Source organism: Petromyzon marinus, chromosome 38 (genome assembly GCF_048934315.1).
Source record: "Petromyzon marinus isolate PM22_M1 ecotype Great Lakes invasive population chromosome 38, UKy_Petmar_22M1.pri1.0, whole genome shotgun sequence".
Classification (NCBI taxonomy): domain Eukaryota; kingdom Metazoa; phylum Chordata; class Hyperoartia; order Petromyzontiformes; family Petromyzontidae; genus Petromyzon; species Petromyzon marinus.
Window position 1 is genome coordinate 3497701 of NC_133704.1, and position 22206 is coordinate 3519906.

Sequence of the window (22206 nt, forward strand, 5' to 3'; positions counted from 1 at the left end):
GATTTAACTACCTATTTCATGTGGGTCATCTGTAATTTCCGAAAAATACAGTAGGCCCATTCAACTGTGTTTTACATTTACGCTTGATCGGTTCCACTGAACCAGAGTGAAGGCTATGGGAAGCCCAGTGCATTTCATGAAAAAAGGGGTGGGTTTAACTGAGTCACGGGACACATTTTCCACAGGGTCCTGCACAGAGATGTTTGGCCGCCGCTTGCAGTGCCGTGGTCAATAATGGGAACCCATGACTGTGTTTCCATTCGTAAGACGGGAGAGCTCACACGACTATACGCAAATATGAACATTTCTCATTCGTATTAAAATGCTTACAGTATTTTTTTCAAAAATTACACGTTTAAATCCAGCTGATGGATGAGGGCCATGTGGGTTATTTGACCAGACTCAAGCACGCTGGTCGGCGAGCATTCAAAGCATGTTCATGAGGACATAGAATTAAAATACAACAATGCATGTTCCTGCAGTGCCGTCTGCTGCCCATCACGTAGCCCCCACACCGCCCTACGACAAGCTCTGAGTGAAATCTAATCGCCCATTCGAGCACCATCCAGACCCATCGCTGCTTGGCCTCCCGAGATCGGACATAATCACCCGGTGATTTGGTCAAAGGCAGTCGGGGAGCAGAGAGGCCGATTGGGAGGTGGTTGTCGCAACTCCTGGTGGGCTCGCATGCGTATCTCGTGGACGGCACTGGAATTTTTACTGATGCTAACTGCGGTATTTAACGTCTCACTGACCTCTCTAGCAACTGACTGTTCCAAAGTGCTCAAACACGTTCGTCAATAACGCCGCCTTAAAAGGAACTCTATAATAGGCGACGATTTCAGCAGTGGTCCTCATAAACACAGAGGGCCATTGCCCACAACATCATCTGTTATTTATATTTTTTTACTTTTAAGGCAGTGTTATTGACGAATGTGTTGAGTTTGCTTTTATTATGTGTGCTTGTGCGCCACTGGCAATGCAGCATCACCAAATAATTGGTCCAAAGTGCTTTCGCACTGTGAGCGTGGCAGTAAAGATTAGCTTAGGACGCCCATTGTAACCAGCTCCACATTGTTCTCAATGTAATAATAGTATAGTGCCAATCGCGTTTACCCAGTAAAAGCCTCTCTGAGTCACAATACTCGTTTCCAAGAGGATCTTTCACTGCTTGGTCGATTCCATTCATCTGGGAGGAAACTGGAGTGCGCAGAGAAAATTCAAACGTGTAATTGTAACTCAAAACTGCCATCTCCTGGCCACCTTACGGCCCCTCTTCACCTACGTTACCTAGCAAGCCTGAGTGGTCACCCATCCACGTACTATTCAGGCTCGGTCGAACCTGCTTGCCTCCGAGATTAAATGAGGTCAGGTGCTTTTAAGGTGATTTTCTTTTCGTGGTCACTTTGTGTGACGCCGCTGCCCATTTGCGCTGACCCCTCTTGAGTGGAAATGTTGTACCGAAGATGTTTTCTTGTGCATCCAGCCACTGGGCCACAAGGCGATGGCTCTCAGAGCACCGACGACGCTCCCCCTCGACGCGGGGCTCTGTTGTTGTTCCTCGCACGTAGTCATCGGATATAGTCCCTCGATGCGAGCGCTTAAACAATGCCTGTTGAGACGGGCGCCGTAGGCAATGTTTTATTGATTGGGTAAACCTCCATGACTGTGCTTGTGCAGTGTTTCCCGTCTATTGTGTGGTAAAAGGGTGGATTGCGGTGGGGATTTTTTTAATGAAAGCACGCAAAGAAACAAGGAGAGATGCATGCTTGGAATTGCACTGAGAGGACAGGGTGAGAAATACATACATTAGAGAACACAAGCAGGACAGAGACCTCTTATTGAACGTGAAGCAAAATTGTCCGCTCTTCAGGACACGTTGTTAGGAGGCGACAAACGCCGTTGATTGAGCCTCATGATGAAGTGACAGCTGGAGGAACGAAGATTCCTGAGAGGACATCCACCGTGGAGATGGAGCGGTGAAATTGGCTCGGGAGACAAGTGCTGGATGGATGGTTAGGTAACAGGACTGTGAGGGATGACGTCGGCTTGCTTAAACCCGCTGGATTTATCACGGCCTTCGCGTAAAATTAGTCCGGAAGTGCGTGCAGGTCTGGGTGCGATGTTAAAGTTCGTCCGTTGATGGTGTCAACGAAAAAAAACACTTGAGGAAGGAAAGAGGAAACCCACCTCAGCTGTCCCTCCCTGGTTACGACTCAGGAACGGTGTGCGGTGGTGCGAGGTGAAGAGGGGGGTGCGTGTGATTGATGAGACGGATGGAACTTGAGCCCATGGACCTGCGCATGGGCAGATAATTTAAAGGGGAGATAAAGGAAACGCACAATTTGAAAATTCCTGTACAGCAAGGAGGGAAATGTGGTAAGACTCCACTACCCATTTCATACAAAACAATAGAACTCTTCCTTCGTATGTTTTCTTTTCCACATGCAACTTTAAAAAGTATTTTTCTTGTGCAACCCATTGGCTGCACAGCCTTCTGGGAGTGCATCTCATCAGCACCACTGGTTCATATTTATCAACAGCACAAGCAAACTCTGGCCTGTTTTTGACAATCACTGTCTCATCAGCAAGCTTACCTGAACCACTGCTGGTAAACTGCCCGATATTAATAGGCAAGGGCCCTGTGTAAGAAATAGATCCTCGTTCACAACATGACATAATCATTGAGGGACATTATGTCGAATGTTAACGCCTGCCTATCCGGCTGTTGCCTGACGATGCTAGTTGTAATTACTGGCGAAACATTGTATTAGAATTGTAAATGTTGTGGGTTTACTTTCCAACACACCGGTGTGTATTGTATTAGTAACGAATTGGCATGTTTTGTTTTAGTGACAAACCTTACTAATTGGCTGTTTAACGACACATTTATATTTACGAGATCTACCCAAAAAAAACTCTTATGGACCGCCTATCTCTTAAACACGTGTCTATTTGCTCTTACGAGAGATCCCATGACCCACGTGCTGCACTGTACAACAGCGAGCCGCTGTGCGACCCCCGGCTAAGATGACTCGCGCACAATCCATTCGTTTATACGAACCGCACGAGGGTAACGAGGTCGCTGCTACGAAGGAATTGGCAGGTCCTTGCGAGACTGCACCCTCATTATTTACAGACAAGTCACCCGCAGGGGAAGAAAGAAAGGCAGTGCGCATTTTGTCATAATTCAATTACTCGTTTAGTATACGGAGAAGATCCTTTGCAGGTGAAGTTACGCAGGTGTGCCCCCAGGAGGGATCTGGCCCTGGAGGTGGGCGATTGCACGGGTCTACTCGGCGCTTTCGTCGCAGTTTAAATTTCATAAATAATCTAAATGCGAATGCATCTCCACAAGGTGCTACACAAAAGAAGAAGCTGTGCGTGTCCTTGTGAGGAAAGACCAGGGACGGTTTTAATGCTTTTCAACTTGGGCTGAAAGCATTTACGAACCGTCGGTTTTTCTGCCCTTGAATTGTGCTGGTCTGTTTAGGATCTGTGTCATATGAAGAAGGCACGTTGCCTGAAACGTTACATGTTATATATGTTTACAATTTTCTTCTAGGGCACTGTTATTGATTAATGTGTTGAACTAGTGCATACGCTTTGTCCGGCTGTCCCGAACGGGGGTCACGATAACTCTTGGAAAGATATTGTGTTACTATACTATTCGAGACTCACCTGATTAGAAACCGGCTACATTCGCCAAAGGGTTTCCCAAAACAGCAGCAGAGAAGGAGCGACATCCCTTTGGATGGAGGTTGACTGGCGGCTTTGTCAGGAAGCCTTGGGTGCTTGAGCCAAAAGTACGCATAGGGGTGTGGGGTGAGACCGAGCATTGGTGGAGGTGAGTCCATGGTGTGATCTTGAGCGGGGTTGGGGTGATCTTGTAGAGGATGCAGGATGTTTGACTCTGCAGGCTCAGTGCTTCTGCTACTCGGAGCGTGTCTGTGTGTGAGTAGCACGGTGGGAACTGAAGCCTCTCCGCTTGTGGATGTACAAGATGCCCTTTGTGTTTAGGCAGCTGACAAATTAGAGACATGCAGGCCTGGAAGTGGTCCCACAAATGGTCCGTGCTGGAAAGGACATTGAGTTCTGTTTTCTGTACGAGTTGCACTCCTGACTTGACTCTGTTAGGTCATTTTAAAAGCATTTCCTCTTCCCCTGCCTTCCAGAAATTCCAGAAAAATACTTGTCCGGCATTTATCACTGCATGTCTTACGTAACTTAAGGATACTGGTCGTTTGTACATCTGCAGCGTTTGTGTATGGAGTACGTACGAGCTTGTCTCTTGTCATCCTTCCTGTTTTACACCGCCGCATGGCAAGACAAAACATTTCTCTTCCTCCTGTCCTTCGCACTGCCCAACTTTTGAACTATTATCGTCGCTCTTTGTCTCTTTCCTAGTTCCTCTAGCATTGCCGCTCAATTTAATGAACACTTTCGCACTTATCTGCTCTGCCATCATTCACGTTTTTTGTTGCTGTCTGCTCTGTTTTTTGTGGACTTCGGGCCAAAGAGATAAAAATGGACCGAGGCGGAATGTTTCACCTCGCCCCATCCCTTCTCCAGCGATTTGGATAAATTGCCACCATTCAGAATATCCATAACAGATATTTCTTTGCGTTAGATCGCGTAAATATAAATGTTTCATTAAACCCACCACCACCCGACACAGCCGATTAGTAAAGGTTTGTCACGTAAACAGAACATGCCAATTCGTTACTTGTACAGCACAACGGTGTGTTGGAGAGTAAACCCACAACAACATTTACAATTATCGGTTCCATTCAAGATTTATTTTGTTTTTAGGATTGTGGTTAATGGTAGTGCCCTCTCGTGGCTGCAGGAGGCATGCAATCCCAAAACACAACGTATGCAAGTTAAATTCTTAAACGCAATTTCATCGATTGGATTTATCGTAGGCTTATGAATCGAACTCAATACAAGTACCGCTCCGCTCCCGTCTTCTACCACGTGTGCCGTTTCACAAACTCTGTTTTGCTTTCCGTGTCAATTGTGCCGGTCCCATCGCTTCCGTGCCTTTTGCCAGCGCCGTTGCTTCACCGGTAGCCGATGACGACAAGTGACGAACGTTTTGAGTTCTTGTTATTTGTGCGGCACCGCTGCGGATGGGATATCAAATCATTTGATTAATTTTGAAAACAAAGGCACTCGAAACCTCGTGGAATATTTATAACGTATTGGAGCATTCTGGGGTAAACATTTGCATTTCAAAACAATTGCGACACTGCAGCACCAACTTTGGTGTGGATTTTGGTTCCGTAAAGGAAACGCACATTCCTTTTCTTGCTCAGGTCAAAAGTTTAAAGTGGCACCCTTATCCATGTGCAGATAGTCTTTGCACGTGTGTGTGTGTAGCAAGTGGTCGTGGAGAGCAGTATTGTAGTGCTTATTGCACTGTACTATTCATCTGGCGACCCGAGTTTGATTCCCGCTCACATTCGACATCGGTGACGAAGATCTGAGCCAGTCCTGGACACCCCCAAGGTCGACTCATCATCCTCACTTGAGTACCTGGTGTGGTGTGTAACCATCAGCAGTGGGAAGACAAAGATGGCTGGGCGTGGTTCTTGCCACATCACCTACTTGCCAGCATTTGTAGATACTCGCTATCACCACTTGACCCAGCAGCCTGTGTAGGCTACACGGGGGATCTTTGTCTCTGCGTAGCAAGCCCTTGGTGGGTAAGCTTGTTTATCAAAACGGTCCTCGCATTCGGAATATTTTTTAGCCGACATACATTTCCAGTAAAACAGTCGACACATTGTCCGATATGGCCGTAGGTGTGGGAGAGCCCACACAGCCAGCAGCGGCCTTGAGCGGGCGGCTGCGATGAGCGTTCTCAACGGACGCTCTGTGTCCGCGATGAATGCGGTGGCTCTGTGCGTCGCTCCGCCTCGACTTGACGACGTAAAATCAAGCGTCGGAAAAACCGTGGGTAAACTCGTTGGCGTGTTTAAGTGGGGGGGAGGCGCTCGTCACTGGACCTCCGTTCAGTCCACCGCATGTCGATCTCGCCTGTTTGGCAGGGAGCTGCTGCTGCGCCGTGGCCTAGTAACTCGATCCGAGTGGATTGCTCCGCTGCACCAAATAATTATCCTGAGTTGTTGGGCGTTTCAAAGTTAAGCCTTTCTCAAAGTTACCCAATTTAGAATCTCGGCATTATGAAATAAGTCTAAATAGTTGTTATTGTGCACTCTTATGCGTTCGGTCCATGACGAATGAGCGCTTATCACAAGTATATCTTTGGAAGAATACTGCAGAAAAAATGTTTGAAAAACTGGTACAGACGTAAGGATGAATCCCAAACATCTGCTGCTGGTAACTGGTTCCAGATCTTCTGGCCGGAGACCCCGAAACCGCACCGGCCGTATCACTCGAAGTTTGAGCGCGGGTACAGCGGCAGGAGATAACCGTGGGCCACGGATCGTGGACGGCGCGTGAAGAGGGAGGCGTGTTTGTGAGCGTGGGTTTTTATAGAGCCCCCACGTCGCTAGCAGCGTTCCACACCGCCGTGGATTATTAAGTTAAGAGAGGATGATTCCTTTTGGCACGTTCTGCTGCATCCGATGCTGCGGGTGCATCCGAGTAGTGTGGAGGAGAGAGTCTGAGCAAATGTTCCATCGGTGTCTATGCCAAGCCGTAATTCCAGCGTTCCGTCGCGCATGCTTGCCAAGCCTACCGATGTAAGTGCTTGGCTGCCAAATTGTTAAACCCTTTGACTGCATACCGATTTTCAAAGCAAACATTGCGCGTGCAAAAAAATACCAAAATTGAGTACAACGGCACGGTTAGCTATGAAAATTGTAACGTGGTTAAAACGGTTAAAGCAACAACAACAAAAAACATCCGGCGAGCTGTCACTTAGACCACGAGGGTTTGCAAGTTTGTATCGTGAACGTTGCACGAGCCACGCCGCGTACGGTGCTTGGCAGACGGCTGCCGACGACGCTCGGCCGGGCGCTCGCCCTCGTCGCCATGGAGGAGTCGCGATAAATGAGCGGAGAAAGCGCTCGCGTGCTGCAGCTGCGTGTGCACGGCCGTGATAACGAGCGGCACGGGAAGTTGCTTCACGGGCCTCCGCCGCTCGCTCTCTTGCTCGCTCGCTCGCTCGCCAGGAGTTCCGCGTCGTGGGAGAAGAAGCGGGGGCGTCCTTCTCGCAGAGCTCTCCGAGACGTGAGGTTTCCCCGGGCCCGTGTCAGAACGTTCGATTAGCGATGGTGCGCTGTGGGTAAAATATTTGCATTGTCTGCTCTCGTGGGTTGTGACAAATCGCCCTCGCTCTGCCCCTGGACAGTTGATCAATTGTGATGATTCAGGGTCACAATTCGATTCAAGAATTGATTATTTTTTTCACATTGTGGTGAATGTGGCTGGCGGTGGTGGACATGAAGCCATTGCATACAAAATGCACGAAATGAAAAAAAAATATTCCGCGACATCAATCAACGAATGAAAGTTGCACGACACCCCTCATTTGCACCGACGTTTGGTGTTATCTCAGTGGAGCAGGCTGCGAGAAGGGCGACATCCAGTGGCACATGCCTCCACCCACTAGGGTTGCTACCTATCTTTGTGTTCCCAGGATCATCCTGGGAATTCAGTAAGTCATCCTGAAACTTGAAATATCCGTTGTGTGGTTCGCATTACAACACCCGACTCCACACAATGCGTTTACATGCTTGTTGGCGGAGCGGCGCCCCCCAGTCAACGCCACTGGTCCCCGCGTGACCTGCCCTCCGTCGGGCCCCAATCCACAGAGTTCGCATGTCCAACGCGGTGCTACTAAGGCACGTTTCAGGTCATGTGTTGGTGTCTTCTGTCGCCGCAACATTGTGCAGATGTTCCCCGTGCACATTTTACATTTCTCATGAACGTTGTTATCCATGCCTGCAGCCTGTGACCCCCACTGAAAGACTTTCCGGGGGGCGCATGACCGACCCGTGATGTCGACCGTGTGAACGGTTGAGAACCGCAGATTTACAAGCCGTTCGTTCCCACGTATTCCGGTATCGTAAGAGATTTTTCTTGCCATGTTATGTCCTTGTTTTTGATACTGTACCTTAGAGGTGGCGGCCCTCCCTGTCTCGTACGCTCCTGCGAGAGAGCCAATGCCTCGCAGGGGAGGACGCCACTCGCTGCAGGAATGAGGCGCGTTTGAAGTGTTGCGTGGTGCCCCCCCCCCTCCCTCGCCCAGGGCTCGAACCCGCTCGTCTCGCCAAGCGGGTTCCCATTGCCCCGCCGCTGTTGTTGCTGCTGCTGCCCCACAACGAGGAACGGCCTCGCCGCCCCTTGCAGCCACGCAATCTCGTCCCACCCGCTGGCCGGTTTCGCTGACCCCCAAAACCACCGCACTTCGAATTAAAGATTTCCCTGAGATACAGTAGGACTCCCCCTCTCTATGTTGAGCGAGTCATTGGTGTGTAATTGCAGGTGACGAAGTAATCTGCAGCTGACTCCACAGAGGGCGGTCTGTGTGTGTGTAATCGGCGGCGGGGGGCATTAGTGTAGCGGTGAGCGCACTGCGCGACTGACCTAGCCACCAGAGTTCAGTTCCCGTTCACGGCTAACATCAGTGACGGATATCTGAACAAGTCCTGGACCTCGCCTAGGTCGACTCATCCTCAAATGGTCACCCACCTCAAATGTTCACCCACCTCCTCTTGTGCCTTGATAGGTGTTCACCAACAGTATTTGCCCGCCGGCAGCCTGTTGAAGGCTACACACGGGATCTTTTTCTTGTGTAATCGGCACTGGGCTTGCCTGAGCACGTCGGTTCACCGTGCTCTCTGCGTGCTCTGTGCGTGTTAGCCGTGGGGCGCACGCAGTCCCGTCAGCGCAGGGCTGACGACGTGCACGGCTGGGATGTGCTACGCATCTATCTTTGAAGTTACGAACAATTTTTGTCACCGTGCACCCACTGGATAGCGCGAGGTTTGTGAAAGACCCGCTGTGAAAAATGAAGAGCCTCGCGAACGTAATAGATATGTTTCGATTTAAAGCTTTCGTGACTGCAAGGATTCATCTTCTTTGGTTCTTTCGGTAAAGTCACGTAGAATGAGAATAAAATAATAAATTAATAAAATAAAATAACACAATAAAATTCTCACGACGTTTCGGCCACTTGTGTTGTGGCCGAAACATCGTGAGAATTTTATTGTGTTGTGGCCGAAACGTCGTGAGAATTTTATTGTGTTATTTTATTTATTTTTTCTTTTATTCTCATTCTACGTGACTTTACCGAAAGAACCAAAGAAAATAGATATGTTGTTAGTCGTGTGCTTAGCTTCAGGCTGCTGTTGCGTGTGAGGCCATTCTGACTGGAACGCAGCAGGCTACTGCCTATTTGACTGGTTGTATCTGTCGGTAAATTAATTAATTCGCGCTCTGTGTCTGGAGCACTGATGTCTCGTCCCCACCACCACCTCTTGAAAATTAGGCTGGCCCGGTTTACGAACCGGGCAAGTCGGCCGAGTACAGGAATCCGCGGCAGCCTTTGCAGCCAAGTCGGCTGTGCCCGGGCCAAGTCGCCTGCTTTTAGTGGGCCGTGGGAGCTCACTTCGCTAAGGGATTGCCTTAGCAATGGCGTTGTGCCCCTCTCTGAGCCAGGCTGCGCTCGGTCTGGTTGACGGGAGGCTGCACTTTCTGTCCAGAGAAAGGGGAAGCAGAATAACGAACAGAAATCGTCACTCTGTGGGCACGGACAGGTCACATGGTGGTTGTTAACCCCACGATTTGCTGCCACCTACAGACAGTTACAAAGGATTCTACAGCAACGTAAATGAGGATGCAAACCCAAATAACACACACGGCTCTTATATTGTAGCTGCACACGGCTAGACTGTGTGTCCCTGGCTGCAACACACATCACCTTGAAGCTTTGTTGGTGAGATGAAGACCACATCAAATGAATTATGTCACTGTGGCGGCATTTCTTGCCATCACTTGACATTTTTTTATTTCCTTGTTAATAAAGTTTAAAACTCATGTAGAACAGCCCAGGGCATGTAACGTAGGTGTGAGTTTGGGTGCATGGATACATCTCTTCTCTTGATGAATAGGCTCACAATGTGTGCAATTAATCACACGTATAGCCATCGATTTATCTATGTTGTATGTGGTTCACCTGTTCCCCTCTAGTCACTAGAGGCCGCTACATTCACCAAATCGTAAAGGAAGGAATTTATTCGGTAGTGTAGCAGTTAGCGCGCTGCGCTACAAACCTGGCGATCCGGGTTCGATTCCCGCTCACGGCCAACATCAGTAACGATTATTTGAACCGGCCCTGGGCCCTCCCCTAGGTCGACTCAGCCTCAAATGAGGACCTGGTGCGATGTGTAAACATCGCCACTAGGGAGACAACGGCGGCCGGGTGTGGTGTTGGCCACCCACCCCCTCGTGTGCCGTGCCGGCCTTTATAGGTGCTCGCTAACAGTACTTGCCCCTATAGTCTGTTAAGGTTATATGGGGGATCTTTGTCTCTGTGTTGTCTCTCTCTGCTTGTGTGTCTGTCTGTGTTCCTCCGTGTCTGTGTTTTGTCTCTCTCTCAAATTTAGTTCTACCTGATGACTACTGCTTGTGTTGCAATCGAAACGTCGTATTCTATTATTTTATTTATTTTATTTCCACGTAACTTTACCGAAAGAACCAAAGAGGAATCACGCCGTTCATTGGATCGCGAGGGTTGGCAATTGTTACACCGCTAGCATGCAGCTACAAGATGAGAGCTATTTAAACAGCGGATTCCTTGACTGTGTGTAGACTTTAGCTGTCGAATGCGTTATCTGGGCGGTGCCGCCTGTTGCTCGGCACGATGTCCGACGTTTCGCTCCATGTGCTGAAGAAGCTCCAAGCACGTGGAGCGACACTTTGGACAGCGTGCCACACGACCCCGCGGCGTGCAGCCCCGTAAACACTCCTGAAAGTAAGATAAGAGAGCGGCTGGTTGTTGGGGCACAAATTCCTTTGGTGTTCAAGTGGGCGGTGCGCACACGAGTTGCTGCATCTCTTCCCGCTGGGCCCACAGCTGCCTGGTCTTGACTCGTGTGACAACACGCTGCCCGTTGATTCATTGGCGTGGGACGAGTGCCGTGATGGAGCGGTGGCTCGCGTGTTCGCGGTACCATCCCCAGCGGGGTCAGAGTTCGATTGACCGCAGTTAACGTCGGTGGCGAGCGATGTTTGGACCGGTGCTGGTTGGACCTCCCCCACTTCACCAACAGCCTCTGTGATGGGGGCAGTACGTGGGGGAGGCCTTGACCCATCAGTGGATTCACAGAGGGCTGTTGAGTGATGTGTTGTGATGATGCGGGGGTTCTCAATACGTGCATTCTATGAATGTCTTCACGGCCCCCCCCTCTCTGTCTCCCGACAACGTTCATGACTTTCACAGGGACCGTCTGCGTGCCAATTTCAATGTAAACAAGCTGCTTTGTTATTGTTCGCTTCACTGGAAAACTGTACTTTGAGTGTCCTCTAAAAAGGACCGCAATGTTAATTATTGCTTGCTGCATATTTCCCTGAAGCATTTGACCGATGATCAAGATTTTAACGTGGATCTGTAGTTTAAAAAAATGCAGAATGCAGCGTTGAGGGCAGTGTGTTGGCTGCCGAGCCCATTCTGGGGAATGTAGCTGGTGTTGGATGATGTGAGGGTGTGTATGTGCGCGCACGTGTGTGTGCAGCGGTTATCGCACTACACCACGAACCCAGCCATCTTGGGATTGATTCCCACTCACAGCCAACAGTGGCGTATATCTGAATGGATCCTCGGCCTCTGCTATGTCGACAGTTTAAATGAGTACCTGGTGCGGTGTGTGAATAATTAGCACTGGAAAGATGAAGGCGGCCTGGCGTGGTACTGCCCCACCACCACCACCTCAGTCATCGTATCGCCTTTAATAGGCACTCGCTAACAGCACTTGCACCAGCAACAATAATTTCGATTTATATAGCATCTCAACACAACTGCATTTCAAACAGCTGTACAAAATCTGTGTGCTCTGCGCATGTAGTATACAGTCTGTTGAAGGCTTAATGAGGAATGCGTGTACAGTATTTGTACATTCGCGTGTGTGTGCGCGATCACGCGTGTGCGCATGTTGCGCGAGTCCCACGGGACACGTGTCCACTCACCCCCATGTCTGGTGCCTTCTGCAGGAGGCGGAGAGAGAAGACGAAGACCGAAAGACGTAAGTCTCTGTTGCAGCGTTAAACTCGCCTCTGCGTGGCGTCCGCAATCTGCGCAGCCGTATACTTTGCAAGTCTTCTCCCCGTCTCTAACTCGTCAGCGACATCATCTAACCCCGTGGTTCCCAATCTATCTGGGTCCGCAGGCCACTGTCAACCGTTGACATTGTTTCGCGGACCGCATTGCGCGCCAATAATATATTTCTCTAAATTAAAACAGCTCTATACGCACCGCTGCGAAGTGTCAATTAAAAGGCCGCGTGCACGATTGCTGCACAGGGTTTTGTGAATAGAATTGTAGCGTCTGTGAAAGCTTCGCAGACCACTTCCCACGGCCCACAGGTTTGGGAGCCGCGGGATCTGTTCCGGAATGTTTCTTATGCCGAGTGCCAGCCTCCTTGTTGTGGTGCACTGTAGATTAGGCGTGTAATCACTCGCGTCCCCTGAGAGTCCACTCTGCCGCGATATCGGCTTGCGTGCGTTTCAAGGATCGGGCAGATTTTGCCGTTACGGCCAATGCAGTGCCTCTTGTCGGTGCAAGGTTTGTATGAACTAATTGCATGCGACATCATCAGCAGCAGCCGTCATGGTCTATCCACTGCTGGATGAAGGATTTCCCAAGCCGCCATCTCTCGTGGTCTTGTGATGATAAACTTGAAAATGAAAGCGGACCTTATGCGCACGTTTCGATGCGTATATCCCAGGCGTATGAATCAATGTAATGGATGAAACGATCCCTTGTGACCTAAACAGGCAATGCCACAGGTTTACAATAATAATTGCACCCTTCATTTGGCCTTGCAAAGTCTCACCGAGTCCCAAGGTTCTTCTGCTGGAGAGTCCTGCATTGGGATGTTTGGCCAATTCCATTGAATGCGTTTCTGGCTTGTGGGAGAACACCAGGGTCCCCCGGGTGAAGCCCACACGTACGAGGGACCAACTATCAAAGGTGTGAACCATTGCCATTCTGCGATCTCCTGGCCACGTCGCAGTTCAAGCCTACAACAGCTGGTGTTCCCATGTAGTCTCCTGTCCACGTGTAATGCATTTTTAATTCTGCTCAGTGGCCAAGGTCTTTACGAGGCTGAGCACATTCAGGGTGATTTGCTCGGAGGCACAGAGAGGCGGTAAACCTCCTTCCCCTTGACCGACGAGGAGGCCAGCTTTCATCCCTCCCAGCCGACACGGCACCCCGAGGCAAGGCAGGTCGGGAGCAGCGGGGACGTGTCTGCAGTGCGCTGCGGTAGCGGCAGAGTGCTTACGATGTACAAAACCTCCCTGCCGGTGAAGGGACATCTGGGGCAAGTGACACGGTAGCGATGGGACCAGCAGACGGGGCATGCGCCGCGCCTCGGGGGTTGGTTGAGTTTTCACCGTTTTCTTCCGCAGAAACTTTAGCGACAGCTTCCTGACTGTCAAGGGAGCGGCACTGTTTATCCCTGGCGGGAACAGCTCGGTGGGACACCAGTTCTCCCTGCGCTGCCACAAGGATGCAGGTGGGAATGCTGTTGACGCCTCCACACTCTGCTCGCTCCCCATTTTTACTACCGCCCCCCTAACGTTCAACCAAACTCCGTTTAAATATTTATGTGTTGTGGATTGTAATCTGAAATATTTCAGGGCCCTGAGATTCGAGTGTTCCTTTTAATAGGTTGATAATGGCTAATTCATTATAAACCTCTGAAAAGGGTCTGAGTGTCTCTGTGTTGGGGCATTTCAACACGACTGTGTCAAATTCGTAAATAGTGGTGTTGTAAACCTTAGAGATCTGTGTATTTCCATCTTGAGGTGTTCCAAATATGTATCAAGTTCATAATGGCAGTGTCAGGTGCATAGTGGCCCTCAGGTTTATAATAGCTGTGGCAATGTTCATAATGGCCATGTCAGGTTTATTATGGCCGTGTCTTTTTCTGTATTAAGGGTAAAGAGTCGGTGTCTTTTTTTAAAGCGCGATTCCATGCAAGTGTTATGACAATCATTCAATGGATTAATCACTCCATAGTAGAGGTTTTTGGGTTCGATTGCGTAAATATGAATGTGTCGTTAAACCTGCCACCACCTGACAGCCAATTAGTAAGTTTTTTTACGTAAACAAATGATTGGGTGGTCGCGGGATTAACGACATATTTACGCGATCTAACTAAAAAAACCTGTTACGGATGAAATTGGTCGAGAAAGCCCACATATTAAATTTATTAATCACTCTGCCTGCCGATTCGTGTCTCTTCCAGAACATTTGCAGCAGCACCTGCAGGCGATGTTTAGCCACATGCGGCCAGAGGACACCATCATGCTGGTGAGCAAGGGCTGGCAGAGCACCCCCCGCCTCGCCCCTCCCCTCCCCGCTCCCCCCCCCCCCCAAACCCGCACCTTGAGCTGCTGAGACGCAATTTCATTCCGAGCCAGACATTTGACAAACGTTCTGGTTGAGATGCTGGCAAAAGCCGCGATAGCTGAGCAAGGGATCGCGGTTTTGGCTGTCGGCAGTGGCTCCGGCACTCGCACTCCATCCTCGGCGTGTGAAACGCGTGTTGGCACGGATGTGTCGGGGAAGGCGCACATGCATGTGTTGCTCATGTCAGAGCGCTGAGCTGGCATTGCTGAGAAGCTGGGTTCGAATTCAGGAAGCCGCCACCCGTGGTTAAAGGGGGTTCACTAGTCCAGTGAGTTAATGGTCCTTGCCCAGTCACCAATGGCAGACAACAACAAAAATAAAACCCATTGCATTTGGTTTTTCAATTTAGCACAATTAATTTGACTTCCATGTGACAAATATTTTTGCTTGGCGTTTATCTGGAAGTGTTATCCTCCTCGTATCGATAAAAAGGTCACCTCCGCATATACAGTTCCCTAGCACAAGGTTCTATTTAAATTTTTAAAAAATATTTCATCTGGATAATCTCTTTAGATGGAAACAACTCGTTTGCAAGGTCAATCCTGGGTTGCAAGTTATGCATAGCGAACTCGGAACGACGCGCAAGGCCTTGCTTAAGTTCCCAAATGGTAACTGCTTCTCGCCACATTGCTGATGGCACAATCTAAATAAAATGTGTAAAATATCTAACTTCCCTAAATTTAATTCAAAATCCTCTCTTGGGTTCCTCCTTACACACCGCGTGTTAATCTCACTTTGTTTTGCAACTTAATTCTCAAGGTTTCAGTGCTTTAAATATTGGGCAACGTCTGACCGTTTGGTTGTGGTGGTTTTACAGGTTCCTGAGCGAGTAGAATATTGGAAGCCGACTCACTCACTCACTCTCTGTGTGAACCTAGGGCAATGACAGAGCCTCGCCCAGCTCACATCCTGCCCCTTCACTGCAGTAATACCAGTAATGCCAGCAGTGAACTTAAACAACAATAGTGGGAATTAGATTTGAGACAGTCAGACTACCGCGTTGTACGCATCATCGTCTGTTGTGTTGGCATGCGTTTTGTGATGCGTATGTTGTGCATGTCGTGCGTGCTGTGTTTGGCGAGGACCATGTGCGATTGTGTGTTGTGTATCAGCAGCTTGTGTGGTGTACGTGGTGTTTGTGTGTACGTATATTGTACGTGTACAGCCCTTTTGTCAATCCACTGCTGGATGAGGGCCTACTCATGTTTGGCAGGTAGTGGACATGCTTTGACCATGCTTCACCACGCTGGTCAGTGTAGGTTGATGAAGGCAGGGAGCATAAACTTTGGAGCACGGTGCAGTACAGCAATGTGATTTGCTACACTATCCTCTGCTGATAACGTATCTCCGCAGCAGTATTAGGCACCTGGTGTGCAAGGGAGTGGCCTATCCAAGCACTATCCAGGCTCAAACTTGCTTCGGCCACATTCCGGGTGATCTGATCATGGCCTGTGTGTCTTCTCTGTGGTGTAAATTGTGTCTCCTATACGTATTGCGTTTGTGCACATGTGTGTTGTATACGTTGCACGTGTAAATTCTATGCAACGTATGTATTGTGCGCACATTCTATACGCGTGTTGTGTATGTGTTTTACGGGGGCATCGTGAGTGGTGTGTGTATTGCATCGTGCGTATTGTAAATGCTGCGTGTATGCTATACGGTGCATGTATTGTGCACCGCCGTGCTGCGCCTACTGGACGCGCGTGCGCTGCTTGTGTTGCGTGTGTGTGCCGTAGGCGGCACACCTGGAGAGCGTCCACCCGACGCGCGTGCGTTACATGACGCTCGTGTCAACTCACGGGAGCCGCAGCATGGAGGAAGGCTTCATCATGGGCCTGGACTTCCGCGACAAGGACAGGTGCGGTGGCGGCTGCCCGGACACAGTCAGGGCCGCCGGGGCCAGGGCCAGGGATAGCGTTCGCGTTGAGTCTGAGCTCGGGTCAAACGTAGGGCTTTGGCTATCAAATGCGGCTTGAAACTAACCAGACGAGGTCAGCGTGAGCGTTAGTGTTGAGCTGTGGGCCACATTAAACACGGGTTTTGGGTTTGTGGTCAGCGATGACCACAGTGCAGGCAGTTGGCACCTCCGAGCGACGCACGTCTTCCTGTTGGTGGCGGCATCACGCGGGCCCGGCTGACTGTAACCGCGCGTGGGTTGTGCCCGCAGTGCCAATTGCACCATCGGCCTGGTCCTGCCCTTGCTGAGCGACACCATGATCCACCTTGACGGAGACGGGTGAGCGCTCGTGTCCGCGTGTGTTCGTGTGTAAAGAGACCGCTGCGCACCCCCTGGCTCGCTCGCATGCTCAAACCTTCGGCATAAATCTACCCTCGATGTACTTGTACTTGATTTTGAGTTGTCCTCATCGTTGCAGCGGCTTCAGCGTGACCACGTCAGACCGGACCCACATCTTCAAGCCCGTGTCTGTCCAGGCCATGTGGTAAGGATGTTAATTGTCTTCATATGACGGCACTTTACGTGCGGTCTGTGTGTGTAGTCGACGTATAAACTGAGTCGCATTGGTGAAGCAGTGGCATTGCACACGGCACGCTCCGGTCGAGCGTCTGCTGTCTCCGCGTGACTCGGTCCGCGCCCTAGGTCCGCCCTGCAGTGCCTGTACAAGGCGTGCGAGCAGGCGCGCCAGCGGCACTACCAGTCCGGCAGCCGCTACGCACGCTGGCTCGCCTCCTACGCACGCAAGGTGGCCTCCGAGCAGAGCTGCCTCAACGAGTGGAACTTCATGTGCGACCTCGAATCCCAGCGGCCAGAATCGCCAGCGCTCTTCCAGGACACGTGAGGATTCGCACCCACATCAGCTCTCACGATGATGAGGGTGATGATGATTACTTGAAGATGGTGTTGAGGATAATAATAATTTGATGATTATGATTGTGATGGCGGTAACGATAGTGATCGTAGGTATGACCTCTGATGTTGCTCATGGTGATGATGATGGTGACATTACTGCTGCTTAATGTCATGTACCGGTGTCTGTTGTTGTGTGACGCGGTGGTGTGATGATGATGATGATGCTGCTGCATGACCCCAGGCCCACGGAGAGCGTGTGCACGGAGCGGCAGATCCGGGCCACACTCCGCGAGATCATGGCCCAGTGCGACCTCGAGAGCGTCACCTCTAAAGAGGTGCGGCTGACAATCCGCGTCGCTCCCCAGTCCCCTGATGTTGGCCCGCCTACTTGCGCATCCGTATGCCTCCCTGCCTGAAATGTGGGAGGTCTCTTTTCTCCTTGTGTCGGAATATTTTCCCTCCGAGACATTTGTACTGCTCACTTCGTTTCTCCTCAAGTCCACGCTGAAGACCTTCCCTCTGCCTGTGATTGGTTACCCGTCCAATAGCACCATCCTCCGTTTCCCAACCTCTCTCCTCCTACTCCCCTCTCCTATTGTCACTCAAACCCTCTCGAGTGTCTGTCCTGCACTACGCACAGCGTTAAGGAAGCCATCGCATTGGATAAGCTGGACATGGAGACTGTATCGAGGGCGCCATGGTGGCGAGATGTTAACAACCTCGCTTGGTATACAGGAGGTCGTGGGTTTTATCCCGACCTTGACGCCTGCTGTACATTTGGAGTTGTGTGTCTCTCTTCCCGTGGTTGCGTGGATTTCTCTCCAGGTCCTCCAGTTTTTCCCTCCACATTTATAAATATGCGTTTCGAGTATTTGGCTACTATACATTTCCACACGATAAGCCACTTCGTTGAGCAATCACTTGTGGCCAGGTTGCTTCTGAAAAAGAGCTATATAGCTCAGTGAGCCTTACCTTGCATATCTAGTAGTCTATGTGCCATACAGCCCAGCTGTCTACCTGCATGCCAGCCTGCTTAAGATCGAGTTTATTTTGTTTAACCAGGAGGTGAGAACTCAATAGACCAGGATAGCCTCGTTTGCAAGAGTGATCTGGGTCCACCAAAAGGACATGCACAAAATAAAATAATAAAACATAATATCAAAGCGTAAAGGAAGCAGAGCAAATATAACCAGATAGAAATTGGAGCAAAAAAAAACACATTAAAGAAGGGAGAGATCAAAATACCGCGCGGGCGACGTGAAAGAAAACGCTTCTCCTGTGACGACAGTTGGCGTGCGGACGTATTGATTGTTCCCAATGCCGAGTGGCTAACAGAGAGACGCGAGTTTATTAAAAATGCATGGCTGCTTTTAAAACATTTGTTCTGAGACAGATTGGCAGCTCCCGTTGCTGCAGGCTCTGGGAACACTCAACCCTAGAGAATTCTGAGCATTCCACTACGTGTCCTTTAAAGGTTTTAAATGCGAGCGTTTTGTAATAAATACCTCCGCATGCAACTTGCGAGAGGAATGTGATGGGAGGAGAGAGTTAGCGGGGAGCAGGTGCATTCGCCGCGCACGTTCCCTTCCGCCTGTTAACGATTTTCCACTCCCGCCGATTTGACAAATCGTCGCGATTCAAGAGTCCGTTATATTTACATAAAACTTTTATAATCGCATCTCATTCTTTCCTTTATTCCTGAAAGTTTCTTCGGATTCCGTTATCCCAAATGAGACGTGACCATATAATTCTGTCCGATTTTTTTTTTTTACATGCGATTGGCATGAACAATAATCAATCTCGCGCATGCGGATTGACGCATGTACCACGAGCGAAAAGATTGATTTGTGATCGATGAATCGATACATGCCCTGACCGTCATCTCATTTTCTCCACCATCAGTCGTCGCATGGCGGCTCACGACGAAGCCGGACTAACCTCTTCTACTCCTCTTGTCGCTCTCTCTGGTGTGGCGGTCGCTTCCCCAGACCCACGCGTTTCTCTAAGTCTGCCTCCTCTTCCCCCACCTCTTGCGTGGACGGCCTCTGCTTCTTGCTCCATCCACATGGGGCACTGCAAGCCCACCGCTGGTAATTTGTTTATCTCCATCTCATTTTTGTTTATGTCAACTCGATTCTTCCCCTTTTGAACATCGACAGAACGGGAATTTAGCGTCAACAGAGTTCGTGGTCCAGCTCACGACGTGCGTTCCGTTCCATCTCGGTTCGTGATGGGGGTCGACCGGTCATTTATTGATAAAAAAACAACTTGGGGTGGGGGGGTAGGAGGGGAACGTGGGGGGGTGGGGAGTGGGGGGGGAAATACTGGTGTTGTTAAGCTGCTGGATGAGGGGGTGGGGGTGTGTCTTGTCCGGGGTCTTGAGCTTCAGGGCAGGAAGGGAGTGGGGGGGATGGGGGTGAAAGGGGCTGTTCAGGAAGGGGGACCCCAGATGTCCCTCCGTTCCTCCTGATTGTGTCCACTCAATAGAAGCCTGCGGCTTTGTATGTTGTGTGCAAAAGTCTCCTGCTCTTGCTTGTGTACAGCTATTGATTTCTGCTGCCAATATTATCCCCTCTCGTTCATCCTCTCTCCTCGGGGTCCAGCATCCCGATCCTCAGGACAGACCTGGCATTGCGAATGTCCCTCGTAGAGACCCATCTTGCTTGGTCTTGACATTGAATTTCGCTCTCCAGATGTTGTTCAATTTTCGGAATGCTGCCGAGGTTAATTCGATTTGTTGCTTAAGATCTGAACTGAGTGAGCTGTCCTCGCAGTGCGTCCGGCCGCGCACAGTTCTAGAACTGCTCGGCGTCATCGCTGCCCTGTAAACGGTCAGCGTACCGGACTCGCAAATCCAGGGGTCGCCGCTCCGACCGGGCGTGGCTGGTGAAACAATGGGGGAAAGTTTTATTTAATTCCCTCCTGCTCTGTCCGCCCAGCGGTATAAATGTTTATACCTCAGTCGATTGGCGGGTCATGTGTGGTGGGGTAAAGTGTGGGTAACTCCCAACTCTTCCAAAACATCTCGCCAGCGTGGACGAGTATGCCAAAGTAACATTTGAAGGTGTTCTACAGAGCTGGCTAGTGCAGGCCCTTCCACCAACAGTGACGCCAGGAAGCAGTTGCAGGACCTCACCTTTGTAAACGTGAGTTGCTGCTGCCTCCCAGGAGCAGCAGCCGTCCGGTTGCGTGTGACGCCGTCAGCGGAAGCCGCTTGCACTCTGCGTGGTGCAGGCGCCTTGTGCGTGATTGCGTGTGTGATCACCTAGTTTAGTGGTACTTATGTTGAAGGTGGGGGGGTGGTTAGCAATCCTTCGCACCTGTCCAGAGCCCCCTTTGGCCGCTGTGGTGGCTACAAACGCCATGAGGGGAATGGCCAATGGAAATTGGTCCTCCCCCCATGGCACTGCTCACCACAGCGTTACCATCAGGCACCACCGAGGAGATATAAGGGGTTGTGGATTTATAACCCATGGCATCTGGGTCTGTCCTGCCAGCGGGCGTTCGACACTTCACGTGGCCTTAAAGTACACTTGTTCTGGCACAAGCGCTGTGGTCACCTGCCACCTAGTGGCGAATGGCGGTTATTGTTGTGTGTGTGTGATCTGCCTATGTTAGCACTCGATAAGTGTGTGTGGGCCCCGTGTATGTGTGCACTCTGTGTGTGCCACGTGCGTTGTGTAATCGTGCGGGCGTGCGCTCTCTGCGTTTGTGCAATGTGCACAGATTCGTAACAAGCTGGAGGCGCAGATGGGTTGTAACCTCAAGGAGTACAAGGGCTACATCGACAACGAGATGATCATCATCCTGGGCCAGATGGACAGCCCCTCCCATATCTTCGACCATGTGTACCTGGTGAGCGGTGACGATGGTGCCTCCTTGTGCGCCGCGTGTCCGTACTGCCGTCTGTACTGACGTCACGGTTCTCTGTCTGGTGTTTTACCGCAGCTGGGGTTTGAAACTTAGCCGATGATCTTTTATTTCCTGCATACATTTGGCGGAGAGCTACACTTCTTTGCCGAGACATGCATTAGGCTTTTCGTTGAGTTCACTGCCACAAGCGCAGAGGAAGGAGTCGGCATGTTCAGGCAAAGCCAGGAAGCGTAGCTGACGGGCGTCTTAACGGTTCCGTGGAAGAACCCGTTGTTTGCGCTCAGGGCATTGTGCTGGTTGTTGTTGTGTGTTGCCGCTGTGCCGTCATTGATGTTTGGTGTTCACTCTGTTCTGCCGTGCCGTAGGGGTCTGAATGGAACGCATCGAGCATCGAGGATCTGAAGAAGAGAGGGTGGGTGCCTCTCGTACGACGTCCGGTTTAAACGCCAACATTTCGAGGTCGTGTCCAGCTGTGTGCGCCGTTGGCAGGACGTGTGGGATTGCGATCGGTTCTAATTAGACTCGGTTGAGGTGGCCGGTGGCTCTGGGATCAGGGCCCTGAGCTGTCACTGCTGAGACCCTGCGTTGAATCGTGGGTTTTAGCCACCTGTGATTGAACCGCGTTCTCAAGCGTAGCGAGTTGATGGTCTCGGCACCATCACCAATGACTGCACAAAATTCCAGGTCCGAGAATGAAATATCCGGTTAACTGCAATGCAACGAACATCCATATGACAAGACCTGTGGTAAAGTGGGGCACCCTTATTGTGGATAATAGATCACTTTTTGCCGTCTCAGAAGTAGTTTTGTCACATCACTTTCTGTGGTCCTTTCTCCATCACGCAGTCTTCAACTGCCCTCCGAGAGTTTTTAATGAATTGTTTGTCACATGACACAACACCGACAGCAGATTTGG

General features: G+C 50.4%; 1 protein-coding gene and 1 long non-coding RNA gene across 4 annotated transcripts in view; one reads left to right on the forward strand and one right to left on the reverse strand.

Annotated features, from left to right (window-relative positions):
* The window catches only part of LOC116950322 (uncharacterized), a 38799-nt gene that overhangs the window by 4079 nt on the left and 12514 nt on the right, over positions 1 to 22206 (forward strand). Inside the window, exons 1-11 of one of the 2 annotated variants that reach the window (XM_076072529.1) lie at positions 10156 to 11881; positions 12184 to 12215; positions 13603 to 13709; positions 14445 to 14509; positions 16345 to 16466; positions 16776 to 16844; positions 16984 to 17049; positions 17208 to 17402; positions 17659 to 17752; positions 21144 to 21272; positions 21656 to 21702. In XM_076072529.1, coding sequence (XP_075928644.1) covers positions 14471 to 14509; positions 16345 to 16466; positions 16776 to 16844; positions 16984 to 17049; positions 17208 to 17402; positions 17659 to 17752; positions 21144 to 21272; positions 21656 to 21702 — 761 coding nt within the window. In that variant the 5' untranslated portion in view covers positions 10156 to 11881; positions 12184 to 12215; positions 13603 to 13709; positions 14445 to 14470. Of the gene's footprint in view, positions 1 to 10155; positions 11882 to 12183; positions 12216 to 13602; positions 13710 to 14444; positions 14510 to 16344; positions 16467 to 16775; positions 16845 to 16983; positions 17050 to 17207; positions 17403 to 17658; positions 17753 to 21143; positions 21273 to 21655; positions 21703 to 22206 lie in introns of those variants that run through there. The other variant, XM_076072528.1, reaches the window with a different exon arrangement.
* LOC142930368 (uncharacterized) lies at positions 1572 to 12624 on the reverse strand. 2 transcript variants are annotated; one of them, XR_012946327.1, is made up of 3 exons: positions 9483 to 9621; positions 5044 to 5126; positions 1572 to 2297 (listed from the first exon to the last, which is right to left on the reverse strand). It is a non-coding gene; the product is annotated as an uncharacterized LOC142930368 (long non-coding RNA). The 2 variants fall into 2 exon arrangements; XR_012946328.1 differs by lacking the exon at positions 1572 to 2297 and adding an exon at positions 12160 to 12624 and having other exon boundaries at positions 4778 to 5126; positions 9483 to 9669.